Source organism: Cygnus atratus, chromosome 1, assembly GCF_013377495.2.
Source record: "Cygnus atratus isolate AKBS03 ecotype Queensland, Australia chromosome 1, CAtr_DNAZoo_HiC_assembly, whole genome shotgun sequence".
Classification (NCBI taxonomy): Eukaryota; Metazoa; Chordata; class Aves; order Anseriformes; family Anatidae; genus Cygnus; species Cygnus atratus.
In genome coordinates this window covers 111592198-111604919 of record NC_066362.1, presented here as the reverse complement: position 1 = coordinate 111604919, position 12722 = coordinate 111592198, and the positions used below count along the sequence as shown (strand labels likewise).

The following is a 12722-nucleotide window of genomic DNA, read 5'->3' as shown; positions in this document are numbered from 1 at the left end:
AACTTCAGACTGAATTCAGGTCTCTGTATTTTGACTAATTAAAGTTAGCATTATGCTTCAGATTGTGCGTTGTTATAGGATCATTAGGATCATTTGTCAGGATGCAGCAACACTGCGTAGCATATAACCCGTACAGAAATTTTCTTCAAGTGTTTTCATTACTCAGGAAAGGCAACGGTAGTAAGATACTTTTAAAAAAACAGCATGTAGAGATTAACTCCCTAGACTTTAGAACTATGACAAAAGTAGATTAGAAACAGCAGTATTCCTGAACCAAAACTTAGTGTATTACCACCGCCACAAAGGACACATTAAGATACATCTACTACTAGGAAAGAGTATACTAGAGAGTCAAAGAGTAAAAGGTTGCAGATGTTAAATCCTGAGTGCATCAATGGCACTTTAGAAGCATTTTACAACTAAAAGCTTATCCCTGCATCTCGGTGCTCAAACACTTGGAATTAAAGATGCTTTTCACCAGCATAGCACACCGTGGCATTCTTTCAGAGCAGTCAGTTTATTGGTGTCTCAGTACGTCGGATTAGCTATGCCTTCTGCCCTGTTCTGCATTTAGAGGGTCTGCACAGCACAGTGCATCTCCCACATGAGCAGCATGTATACAGAAAGCATCTCGTCACCTTACCTACAGTTTACACGCGGACTGGGGGGACGGGGATGGAAGTCACCCTGTGACACAAGCCTGAGAGAAGCGCGTTTTGTCAGGCTGAATGCTGCTCCATGAGGTGGTGCAGCGATGCCACCAGATTTGCTCCAGTTGCCGTATTTCTCCACTAGGGGACTCACCTGAGAAGTCTACTACAGCTTCTGCAGTTAAGCCAAGTTAAAAAAAAAAAAAGCCAACCCTGACATGTGGATGCTACATGTAAAATGAATGGAAATGTACTAGTATATGTAGCACACGTAAGGCATGAAGACGTGCTCCCATAACTACGGAAGAAACAGAGCAACGCTATTTAGCTTCCTGATACGCTACTGCGGATAGAGGTGTTCATGTAAACAAAGGTTAAACGCAGGAGCAAGCATGTTCACACCAGGTGAGATCAGAAGGGCTGCAGGCTGGCAGAAGTGCTGCTACATTCCCACACCAGCACCGCATATTAAGCGGGAAGGCGGCAGATAAACAAAAGGCTGCAGAAGGACTGGCGAAGGACCAGCACCAGCTATTGTTTTCCAAAAAAAATAAAAAATAAAAAAATAGGGTCCTACCTAGACAGAGATGCTTCCATTTGATTAATATTTACGCTCGGATCCACACGCACACCCCTGGCCCAGCTCCTGCCCGAGGAAGAGCATCGCATCACCCCGCTCCCTCGCACCCCAGCTTATCGCCGCGTCGCCAAAGGCAGCGGCAGCCAGCAGCCCTTCGGAGGGGCGATACGGCCAGCCCTATCAGCGGGGCTCAACTGGTGTTACCAACGGAAAATAAGCACGTTAAATAAACTAACTACGCTAAAAAAAAAAATAATAACTATTTTAAAAAATGATGTCTTGAGGCTTCCAAGGGCCGGAGGGGCACGGGGCTGGCAGCTTCCTGCCCGCACCAAGGGGATGCCCGCAGTGTTGCCTTTGCTGAGGCGAGGCCAGGCCCGCTGGGGAGGCCACCAGCTGGGCACCCTACAGCACCCCATGGCACCCCAAGGGGAAGGCTGAGGGGTGGGCGAGGGTCAATGGGGCTGGGGAGGGGTATTGGGGGGGGATACAGGGGGTTAAGACCCTAGTGCTCGGGCTTGAGACCTGTGGGGGCTATGCTGCTAGGTGCACGGCTACCAACTCTTCTGGGGGGAAATAAGAGAAAAATAAAAAAGATAAAAAAGGGGTGGAGAGAGCAGAGAGAGGCGCACGCGGGAGGCTGAGGCACGCTGCGCAACTCCGCTTCAAAATACGGGGGGAGGAGAAGGGCCGGGGGGGCGCCCCGGGGAAAGGGGCCGGGGCAGGGCGACAAGGGGGGGGACGCGAGGAGCCCCCCGGGGGGCCGTAAGGTGCCGGGGGGCCGCCGGGCGCCGCTAGCTCCCTCCCTCCCGCCTCCCCTCCCTCACTCACCCGTTGCATGGCTTTCAGGATCAAAGCCAGTTCATAGCGGGGCATCGCAGGGCTGGCGGCGGCAGCGGGAGGAGGAGGAAGGATGCGGAGGGTGAGCGGGGAGGAAGGGGGCGGCGGTGCCGGAGAAGGGGGGAAAGATGAGGAGGAGGAGGAGGAAGAGGAAGGCGCGTCCCCGGCGGCGGCTCCTGCCCGCGCGGCTCCCAGGCTGCACAGACACCGGGGCGGGCGGGCGGGCGGCGCGGCTTAAAGGGCGCCGGCAGCTGCGCAGGCTCCACCGCACCGCCCCCTACCCGCCGATGGCGCCGCCTCCGCGGTCCCGCACACTCCCGCCCGGGGGGCCGCTGCCGCCCGCCCGCCTCCTCCCTCTCCTCCTCCTGCCCGCGGGCTGCCCCGGCCCCCAGCGGGGCGGAGGGACGCGGGGGGACGCCGGCGAAGGGGGGCCCCCGAGCCGCGCCTCCCCCCTGCGGCGGCTGCGGGCTTCCGCCCGCCTTCCTCCTTGCCGCCGCTGCTGGTGCTGCAGGGAGTGGAAATTTCCACTGTGACCGCCCCCTTCTCCCCGCTCTCGGCACCCGGGACCACACGGCGATGCCTCGCAGCCCACGGCCGGGCGGCCGCGGCCACACGCTCACGGGTGGGGGCACGGGGAGGGGTGCCCGCGGGTGGGTCCCCCAGGTGCCCTTCCAGAACCTTCTGACATCGGCGGCGTGGCCGCGGTGTTCCTCACGGGAAACTCCTTGCCCTTGAGTTGAGGTGTCCTCATGCCCACGGAGTTGGGATCACTCCCAATGAATGTTAGCGCTTTTTTTTGTCCTTTTTTTTTTTTTTTTTTTTTCTCGATGCAGCACATGGCCTGCTGTGGGTTGTGCGTAGGTGCCTGAGGGACAGCAAGGCTGAGGTAAAATAGCATGGCCAATGGAGGTGACCCCAATGGAGGGTTGCCAGACACCAGCTTCCAGCCCTGACCGTGCTGCCAGTCAACAAACACCCACAGCCCCAGAAGAGGCACGTGGGAAGAGCCTCACACCATGGTTCGGCTGGCTTGAGAAAGATTTCTGTACTCCACAGCATAAAAACATGCCTCAAGGGTACCACCTAATCCCACACACGCACTTAAGAACATCCCAGAAATACAGCACAGAGCTGGCTCTAAAGAGAGACCTTGTGCTGAGTTTCTGCCCTGGGTTTTGAAGCCCTCTTGGCCTGGCCCTTCTTATGCTCACAAGGTGGCACATCTCTCCTTTCCTCACAGCCGTGGCTCAAGGTGATGAGGATGCAGGAAAGAAGACAGATCTCCAGACTAAAAAACTTTAATGAGATAACTAGGATCCCAGCACCCCAACATCTTGCTGTATACCCTTGTACACCAAGTCCATATTGTCTCCAAAATATGCTGGAAATCCCACGTCCCCTGCTCTTTTCTTCAACAGTGCCTAACCTCTTCCTCATCATTTACATACATCTTTAACCTCCTCTTAAAACAGAAGGGGAATTCATACCTCACTCTTAATTGACGTGTATTTTCACAAACTCAGACTACCTGCCTACAGCCCCACCCCAGTCAGAGAGGCCTCAGCAGCCCATCCCTGCCGTCTCTACCCAAAAAAAAAAAAAATTACCATCAACTCGGCATTGCTTGCTTTTGCTCTGTTTGCACAGTGATGACATAGTAGCTGGTAAAACGAATCCAAGATGCAAGCACTGCTAACTGAAAACTTTTCCCACAACGACTTGCAGCACAGCCAGCACTGGTAATGTTGTAGGTGTTCCTCATCTCCAAATTTGAGTTCTAGGTCATTCCCTACAGATGCTGTGAGGCAGCACCCACAGGGGCTTTGTTTTAGAAGGCACTTTTGTGCACCACTACAAGTTGTCAGCTGTTCAGGATAGATTGCCTAGGCACAAGTCTTTACACATACTCCCAGCCTACACCCCCAGCTCAGGTAAACACCTGTGCTTTGGCAGTAGTTGCCAGTCTGCCAGCTGATGGGTATAATTTACTGCCTGTTGGTGCTTACCACATACAAGCCTTCCCTGGGTCATTTTGCTTTGTGTTTTCTTTGTTGCTGGTGGTGATTGGTTGGTTGTTTTTTACATGGCATTGTGTGGAATGAGCTTCCTTGTTGTCCTGAACAGCTGCCTGGGTTATTCCAGAGGAAATCCACATAGTCTGCAAATGGTGGTCCCCAATGGAGGGGAGAGTGCCCAGGCACCCCTGCTGCACGGACACAAACGGACAGCAGTTCGCACCCTGCTGGTGGTGGTGTAGTCACACATGAACACACGGTTCTCATCCCACAGAATGGAACCCCTATGTCCTGCTGCTCCTACCCATGTTCTACCTGCTTAAAACACTCGTCTCCCAGAAAATAATGAAAATCATTCAACTTCTATTCCTGAAGTCTTTCTCATGCACAGAACTTCATGCAAATCCCCAAGTCTATATACTGAAATTTCTAGTACCACTCAAATGTCAGTATTTAATCTCAGTTGGATATACATTTACATTCACCATTCATTTGCACTTTTAGCTACATTACACATCCAAGCCCCACCAATACACCTCTGCATGTGGCCAACAAAACCTCTTTCCCTTTTTGTGAACCTCACCCACACATGTCCTTCAGTGCAACATCTCAAGACCCACCAACATTCAGCTGAGCCTGAGTCCATTTACATCTGGGCCTGAGTTCTGTTCATGCATGCAGGAATGGTTGTGCAGAGATCTCACAAACACAGTCCCAGATATGTGCTCCCATGTATATTCTCTGAACGAGATCTCTGTGCTTGAGGGTCTCTCCATATGCATATTAGTGACACAGGTACAGTGATTATCAATCTGTGTCTGAATATCACACATATACTGGCCTCTGATTTCAGGCATCATGCCCATGTCCAGCTGTGCACACTCACTCATGAGCTGGCTACTGCATGCATTTGTGACATCCCGTATTTTCGTGAGAGTTCCTCACACTTTATGACTTTCTCACTGCTGATGCAGTGTGTCCACTGCTACCTTGAATCTCACAAGTTTGTTTGTTCCTCAGAGCACTAACCACAAGTATCCAAGGACTGTAGGAAACTCTCATTTACCATTTCAAAGCACACAGTTTCAGAGGAAGGTCTGAGAAACGTGTAGTGACCGTGCCCTGAATACTCAGAAAGCAAACATAAACTGCTCCCACCCCCCAGTATTCTATTTTGTTTTTAAAAAGTAATAAGTGTAAATATGTGACTTGAGAGGCCTGAGTCATGGCTTTTTCATGCTGGAGGTCGAGGGTGCTACAAAGGCAAGCTGTCCTTTCTACCCGTTCGTGTCTTTCATGCCCATCCTTGTGCCAGAGAACAGCACGTAGAGCACTAATGAGTAACGTCACTCTTTCTAATAGAGCACAGGATAAAAATATGTCCTCATGCATTCTATATGCGTATGTAAATACAAAACCTATCTTCTGAAAAAGCTTTTGGAAATGTTTTTGGGAATTCAAAAATGTCATGCGATATCTTATAGACTTCTGATGAAGAAGCTGCTCCAGTATGGTAGGAATTAAGGGAAAAAAGAAAAGAAAAAATATTGTGTGCTTTTAAAACCTGAAGATGATCTTTAATAGCCTGAGCATAACTATATTGTGCTTCTGTGATTTCTTTCTTATGATGGAGTATACCCCATTGTGAAACAAGTACTCTGTGCACCACAGAAAAGCCAATATTCTCCTCTTGATCAAAGCTTTAATTTCTAGCTGTGATACTTCACACAATATCAACCCAAAATCAAAATTTACCACAGGTTTAGTACTAGGATGTTGCCCATCTTGAACTCCAAATCAGGACAGACTTTCAGAGGCGTTAGTAGAAAACAGAAATTGCTTGTGGAAAGAGATCTGCCATACACTGATACACTGCCAAGTGTATTTTTGTTTGCTTGTACTCGTGTTTGTGTATAGACACAGACACAGATATAGATACAGATACAAATACAAATACAAATCCGGATACAAATACAGATACATGGATACATGCCTCTTCTCCCTAATATCTGCTCACCTTCTTGGCAGGGTTTGTAGCTGAGCACTATATACCTGCGGTAACAGGAGGTGAACTAGCTTGTATAAAGCCATCATGGGAATACTTGCGTGGCTCTGCAGCATGGCAGTGATTGTGGTTTAGACCTACTCCAAAGAAGTGATGGGTGGAGCTGGATCAGAGCTTTGAAATGCCAGAAGTCATCTGATCGGAGGGAGAAGATGAGCAAGCCAGGCTGAAGAGGAGATGATAGTAATAGATTGAGCTGTGGGAATATGGCTCTTAGAGACATGGGCAGGGTTTTCCCTGGAGGGAGGATTGAAAGGAAACAGAGCTGAGAAAGAAATGAAGGAAAAATCAAGAAAGAAAAAGGACAAAGTCTGCGGCAAAGAGCCCAGAGCAGAGATGACTGGAACAAGGAGGAAGGAATGTGGAGGAGATCGGGGTGTGATGCTCTCAAACTGGGAGTAGGGTTTAAGGAGAGGATATAAAAGGGGAGAAAGGGGAGGAGAAGTAAGAACGGATGGAGAAAGACTAGGATTCAGACAGTCTTGAAGGGCAGTCTTGAAGAAGACTAGGGTAGGGAAAGATGGGGCAGTAGGAAGTTGAGTGGGCCATGCTAGAAGTGAACAGGCAGAATCATGTACTTCAGAGCTTCTAATAAAAATGCACGTCTGGATTTCCCGCCTACCCACAGCCACCAGTCCTCCTCTGTCAGCGAATACCTGTGAATCTCCTGACAAAGTAATTTGTCTAATATTGCCCCTGTCCACACATGGATGACAAGCGACTGCTCTTATCAGCTTCCCTGTTAGTTCAGAGTGGCAGGGCTCTCTGCCGTAGATCTAAAGGCTCCAGCCCTAATGACATTTACAGCAATATGATGCCACATGATGGAAGAGGTTTTCTTTTCTCTCTCTCTCTCTTTTTTTTTTTTTTACTGTTTGCTTTTTTAAAAGCTAGCTAATTGCACATATAAAATCTGCTTTAAATGAGGATTAGGTTGCAAAATCAATACTACATAATGTGTGTAATTTTATCCTTCCTCCCACTTGCATATGCATTTTCAAATAATTGCAAATAATATAATTGCATACTATTCTTTCCATGGGGTCTATTCTACATTTACTTCTCAGGCTGGAGCTGCTCTGGAGCTATGTCAGGAGCTACATAGTTGAGAAGGCCACCATCTGTAGGAGTTTTTTCACGTTTATTTCAGAAAATGGAAGATGTGCAGTAAAGTGACAGTACGGGATCATGTGAAAAAGAAGGATTAACTCCCGGTTAAAACAGCTGAGCTTTGCCTTAGGGATGGATTCAATCCCTCCTTTGCTGCACAGTTCTTCTGTAATGCTGGATAAGTCGGTTAAACCACACTTCTTGCAGGTGGCCATAAATTTCATGCTCCTAGTTTCTGGGTATCTGAATTGAGATTTTGTGGTCTAATTTGCAGAAGTGCTGAATGATCCCAGCTGAAACTGAATTCAGTTGGTGCTGGACGTATAAAGTGCTCTGAATGGAGAGCATAGCAATGTCTTGAAATATTCAGTTGAAATATTAACTGTCTCAAACCGAGTTGTCAAAATCTACAAAACCTTAAACTACAGATACTTCCAACCCAAGCCCATCCCGAAACCATTGCACCCAAGAGGTAATAAAAAGTATTTAAGGCTGGGAATTATTTTCTGTGGAAAGAGGAGGAAGAGGAGTCCTGCTGTCCAGCCTGATATCCCAGGAAGTGTCCTGCCCACCAAAATCCCAAATCCCAGATGGTGTGGGAAGGCTGCTGTGACTTACCTGGCCCTCTCCCAGAGACCCTCCACCACTGCTCCTTTGCACGTGTGTTAATGGCTCTGCCAGGCAGGACAGTGAGCAGGTCAAACACAGCTACGTGGAGATGGGAGTGGTGGTGGAGGGATCAGGGGGATCTTACAGGGTCCAGTTCTTCCAGACGAAGGCACTGGCTGTGGCGCTGTGGAAATCAAGATGTAGTAGGGGATGAGGAGTCCCCTGGAGCACTCAGGTGGGTTTTCAGGTACTGCTGAGTGCAAGGGGGGGGCTAGGAGAAAATGGGTATTGAGGGCTTAATGTGTAAGGAAGGCTTTAAACTAAAAGCTCGGCAGGTCAGCCAGATGAGTCCAAAAGTAATTGTTGCAAATGGTAGCTTACCAGGGATAAAAGATGACAAGGAAACACCTCTACAAATGCATGAGCATGTAGAAAATGACCCTGGAAAGAAAGCTTCAGAGCCCCAGTAGGTGTACCGTCAGCTTCTGTGCCCCAGCTTATAGGCAGCCACTTCTTTAAACCTCAGCAAGTGGGTCATTAGCCCTCCAATGTGATCATATGCTACAGCAAACCAAGGAGAAGAATAAAAGAATAGAAGGAGCCTGTAGGAATAAAATCAGAAAGGCCAAGGCAAAAAAAAAAAAAAAAAAAGGCAATGTAATTAGCAAAGGAAAGTGAAGGTAACAGGAAAGTGCTTCTGTACGTTACAAATTAGAGCAAAACAATGGCAAAGCAATGATCTACCCTTTGACCAGGATTGAAACCTAGTAAGAGGTGCCACAGAAAAAGCCAAAGTGATTGATGCCTTTTTCCCTCATTTCTCAGTTAAAAGAATTAGCTATGACCAGCTGACTAACTGTTAATATCTAAGGCTAAATAACAGGAAGAAAAGAACATACTACTCGAGTTATTTTCCAGCCACCCAGACCTGACACAACTCACGTGAGGGAACGTGGAAAACTGGGATCCTTTCCCACAACACCTGGAGAACAGGAGACCAGAGACAGGTGATGGTTGTACCCACCCTAAGAAAAGAAGAAAAGCAGTTTGAGGAGTACAGGCAGAGAAAACAGCCTAACTGGAATTCCTGGAAATACATTGAAACAAGTAATTCAACAAACTTTTCTTTTGTGTATGGGAGATAATGAATGGATAAGTAGAGGCCAACAAAGATTTGCCAGGAACACATCATGCCGAACCAAGCTGATTTTCTTCTTTGACAAGTAGAGGGCCATATGGACAATAGATATTACGTATCTTCACTTGAACAAGGCTTTCAACACAGTCTGTTGTGATTTCTTGTAAGTGAGCTAGAACAAAACTATTGTAAGGTGGACTCAGAGCTGCTTGGAAAAGAAAAAAAAAAGAAGTGTTAGAGGAGTAATTATCATCAGTTCATTGCTGATGTGGAAGAATTGTGGAAAGCAGTTTCCAGATGCCCTTCCTGGGACTTGTACCACTCACTATTTTTGTTGTGTGTAGGAAGGTGATGTATAGAGTACAGCTATCAAATTTGTTGAGAAAGTTCTATGAGCAAGATTAGCATCTTGACTAATTGAAGAAAAGGTCTGAAAACAAAAGGATTCAGTGCAGTAAGTACAGGTGTAATCTATTAACACTTAGGCAATAAACCTTGGAGATTTTAGTCGATCTCAGGCTGACTACAAATTAACAATGCTATACTGATGTGGAAAAGCAAGTATTACGCTGAAATGTATAAACTGCTTAGGTGAGATGTGAAATAATTTCTCCACTCCTACTCAGCACTGGTGAGGTCTCAGTCTGGAAAATGGGCTCACTCTGTTCACTGGACTTAAGAGGGGAATGGGTGATCAGGGAAAGTCCTGAAAGCAAGAAAAAGTACTAAAAGTCTTAAGGAACTGACCCTGGAGGGAAATCTCTAAGAACTGGATTTGTTTAGTCTAGAGAAGAGAGGACTGAGAAGAAACATGATAACGGTCTTGAAATATGTAAAAGGCAGCTGCTCACTGACAGGCAGCAAGTACTGCCCATGCTTAGAGGGAAGCAGAGAGCTTAAATGGTACCTAGAGTTAGGGTTTCTGCTATGCATAAGGAACACCTTCCTAGCTAGGAGGCTAAGAAAGCCTTGCTGCCAGAAGAGGTCATTGAGTCTTTGGTGCTGATGGTTTAAAACACCCTTGAAAAAGACATCATTGTGTTGGGAAGGGCGTACTAGACCCAAGGGCCGGAGCTTGTCAGGCAAGTGTGTGTAATAGCTTGCAGACACATATTTGAAAGGCATATGTAGCATCTGGACCTGGAGTCGTGGCACCGCGAGAGTGTCATCGTTGGGAAAAGCATCTCCCAGCTATCACTAAGCTTTGCCCAGCACATGTAACCTCAAAGGAGGGAGAAAGAAATTGGATGCAAATTTTGAAAGGTTGCTGACCCCTAGAGAATTTCTTGAGGCCTCTTCCCACCTTCTACATTTGTAAGTAGACGCAGCCTGTGCCAAAATGGCTGAATTACTGCTGCAGGGGATTCCTATTACACGTGAAAAACAGACATTAAGCCTTCACTGGTAACTTATCTGGATTTTTTTTCTAGCTACATCATGTGCATTTCTGGCCAAAGGAGCTTGAAATCCCATCACCTGGGAGACAAACAAGCACTAGCATTTCTCCTTTATGAGGAGACTGGAAGGTTTTGTCATGAACCTGAAAAGCTGTTTTGTTGCATCACTTTGCAAACATTTGGGAGGCAAACGTCCTTGTCCTTGTCCTGGGGGCCTGATATTCTGAATAGCCAAGCCAAGAAAGTGGAGTGAGAAGCAGCAGAGGTACAGAGAGGGGAAAACAACTTGCCTCACGTTGACACAAGTGGGAGTGAAACCCAAGGCTTCCTGGTGTTCACGCCAGCACCATCCACCTTCTAGCACTGCTGTCAGGCTGTAACAGTGTTTGTTTCAATAGTTAGGTTTCCTCTACAGAGAACCCTTATGAAGGTTGCATTGTATGTTGGCAATGGCTGCAGACTGTGTCTATTGCTGAGGCATCTTTCTAGTGCTATGAAAGCTATAATGCAATTCTGTGAAATTAAAATGTCACTTCCCACGTGCACAACGTTTCTCCCTAGTTTTACAGCTGTTTGCCATGCTCTGTGTGAGGGCATTTGCTGCTAATGAATTGTGTTGTGGAAATATAATAATCTACAATGATCCACTTGTGTAATCTAGTTTAAACCTACATTCTCTCAGAGGAATCCCTAACCCAGATTAATTTAGAGGTGTGATGAGGTTTGACCCCATCACCCTTATAAATCACACAAACAAAAAGATATGCAATTATTTTCCTATTAATGATACTGACCTGTATATGCATGCTCATAATCCTGTAAATGTATGATTAAAGTGAAAAAAAAAATAAAAATAAAAATTCCTAAAGTATAATTCTCTCTCATTTCAGTGTAGCCCACCTGTCTCCCATTTCCCGGGGGAAAGCCCTGCATCCTGGCTTAAGACTAGTCTGTTCCCAAACTCTAGTATATTGAAGCAAAGGATGTACAGTCAGCTTTCATTTCTGCCTCTCTTCTGGGCATAATAATTTGTGCTCCAGGTTACCATTTATCCAGGTTTCCCTGGACATTTATTCTTTCTCCGTTCAAAAATTGCGTCTGGGCAGAAAATGCAGATTTCATACATTTCTCCACGATTTTCAGGTATCAGACAGCCTGACTGGAAGTGTGACTTTGAGCATGGCTGGTGGGTGTCCAACGATCATTGACTCTCCTATCACATAACCACAGATCACGTCTATGCTTCATGCACTGGGAGGCTGATGCTTCCAAGAAGCGTGAGATCTACTGTGCATGTATTGGAGAGCTGATCAGTACCTGTGCAGGAATTCTGATGCTACACAAATGTTTTGGATGTACTGTGCATTTGCAAACACCCTGCAGAGCAAGTCTAATAATTTCAAAAGCCTCGGATTTAGCACAGGTGTTATCCAGAACATGCACGTATATTTTTGCCTGAGCAATGTCCATGGATAAAAAATAGCCTCCATAGGTCTTTGTGGAGATATTAGAAATACTGCAGAAATGAGAAACAATTAGAGCTAAATCCTAAATTACACTGTTTTTTTCAAAGGAACAGAGGAAAGAGCAGTTAAGAATCCATTGAGAAGAGAGAGGAATATTTGGGGGAAATGGTCAGTTTACGCCAAGTATGTTTAGCAGGTGAGGAGGCAAATCTACCTCTCCCCAGGCTGCCCACCTGGCAAGTAAGCTAGCTGTGACATGCTTTACTCCCACTTTGAGATGTGCTATATATCCCACATCATTTGTTCCACAAGATTCAGGAATTCTCTCTTGGCATGACATAGCGAGTATTTGTCAGGCGGCTTTTCTGGTTGCCTCTCATGCTGCCAGCCAGTGAAAGATTGTCATGGGGAAAAAAAAGAAAAAAAAAAGCCTTGCTATTAGTCTTTATTATGGGTTTCTTTACTATGGGGCAACAATTGATAAATGTCTGTAATAAACAGGATCCTATATTTTCCCCAGTATTAACTCCAGTTCACTGTAGTTATACTACAGAGGAATTTAGTCTTAGCAATATTATGTTAAAAAAGCTATCTGGTGTCATATGAATGAGTTCAATTAGAGAATCCTAAATCTTTCAGATAATAGAAATATTCGTGCATACACAACCTGCAGGAGATGTGTATGTTGTTAAAACCAGAAGTTTCACATTCAATTTTTACAGATGACTAATGCAGTTGTTACTCAATTTGTACAATTTACATTTGTGCAAGTGTATTATCCTTTACAAAGGTCAGGCCACTTACAGGTGTTTAATGTTACTGATATCATCTACCTGGGAAATCAGATCACCT

The 12722-nt window shown here is 46.3% G+C and overlaps 1 protein-coding gene across 2 annotated transcripts in view; it reads right to left on the bottom strand.

Moving 5' to 3' along the window:
• Nucleotides 1-2207, bottom strand: part of MRPS6 (mitochondrial ribosomal protein S6) — a 46308-nt gene extending 44101 nt beyond the window's left edge. The window contains exon 1 of one of the 2 annotated variants that reach the window (XM_035545862.2): nt 2062-2207. Coding sequence is in view for 1 of the 2 variants with exons in the window: in XM_035545863.2 (XP_035401756.1) it covers nt 2062-2106 (45 nt within the window). In the remaining variant the exon portion in view is untranslated. The remainder of the gene's footprint in view (nt 1-2061) is intronic. The other variant, XM_035545863.2, reaches the window with a different exon arrangement.
• Between the last annotated feature and the right edge of the window lie 10515 nt (nt 2208-12722).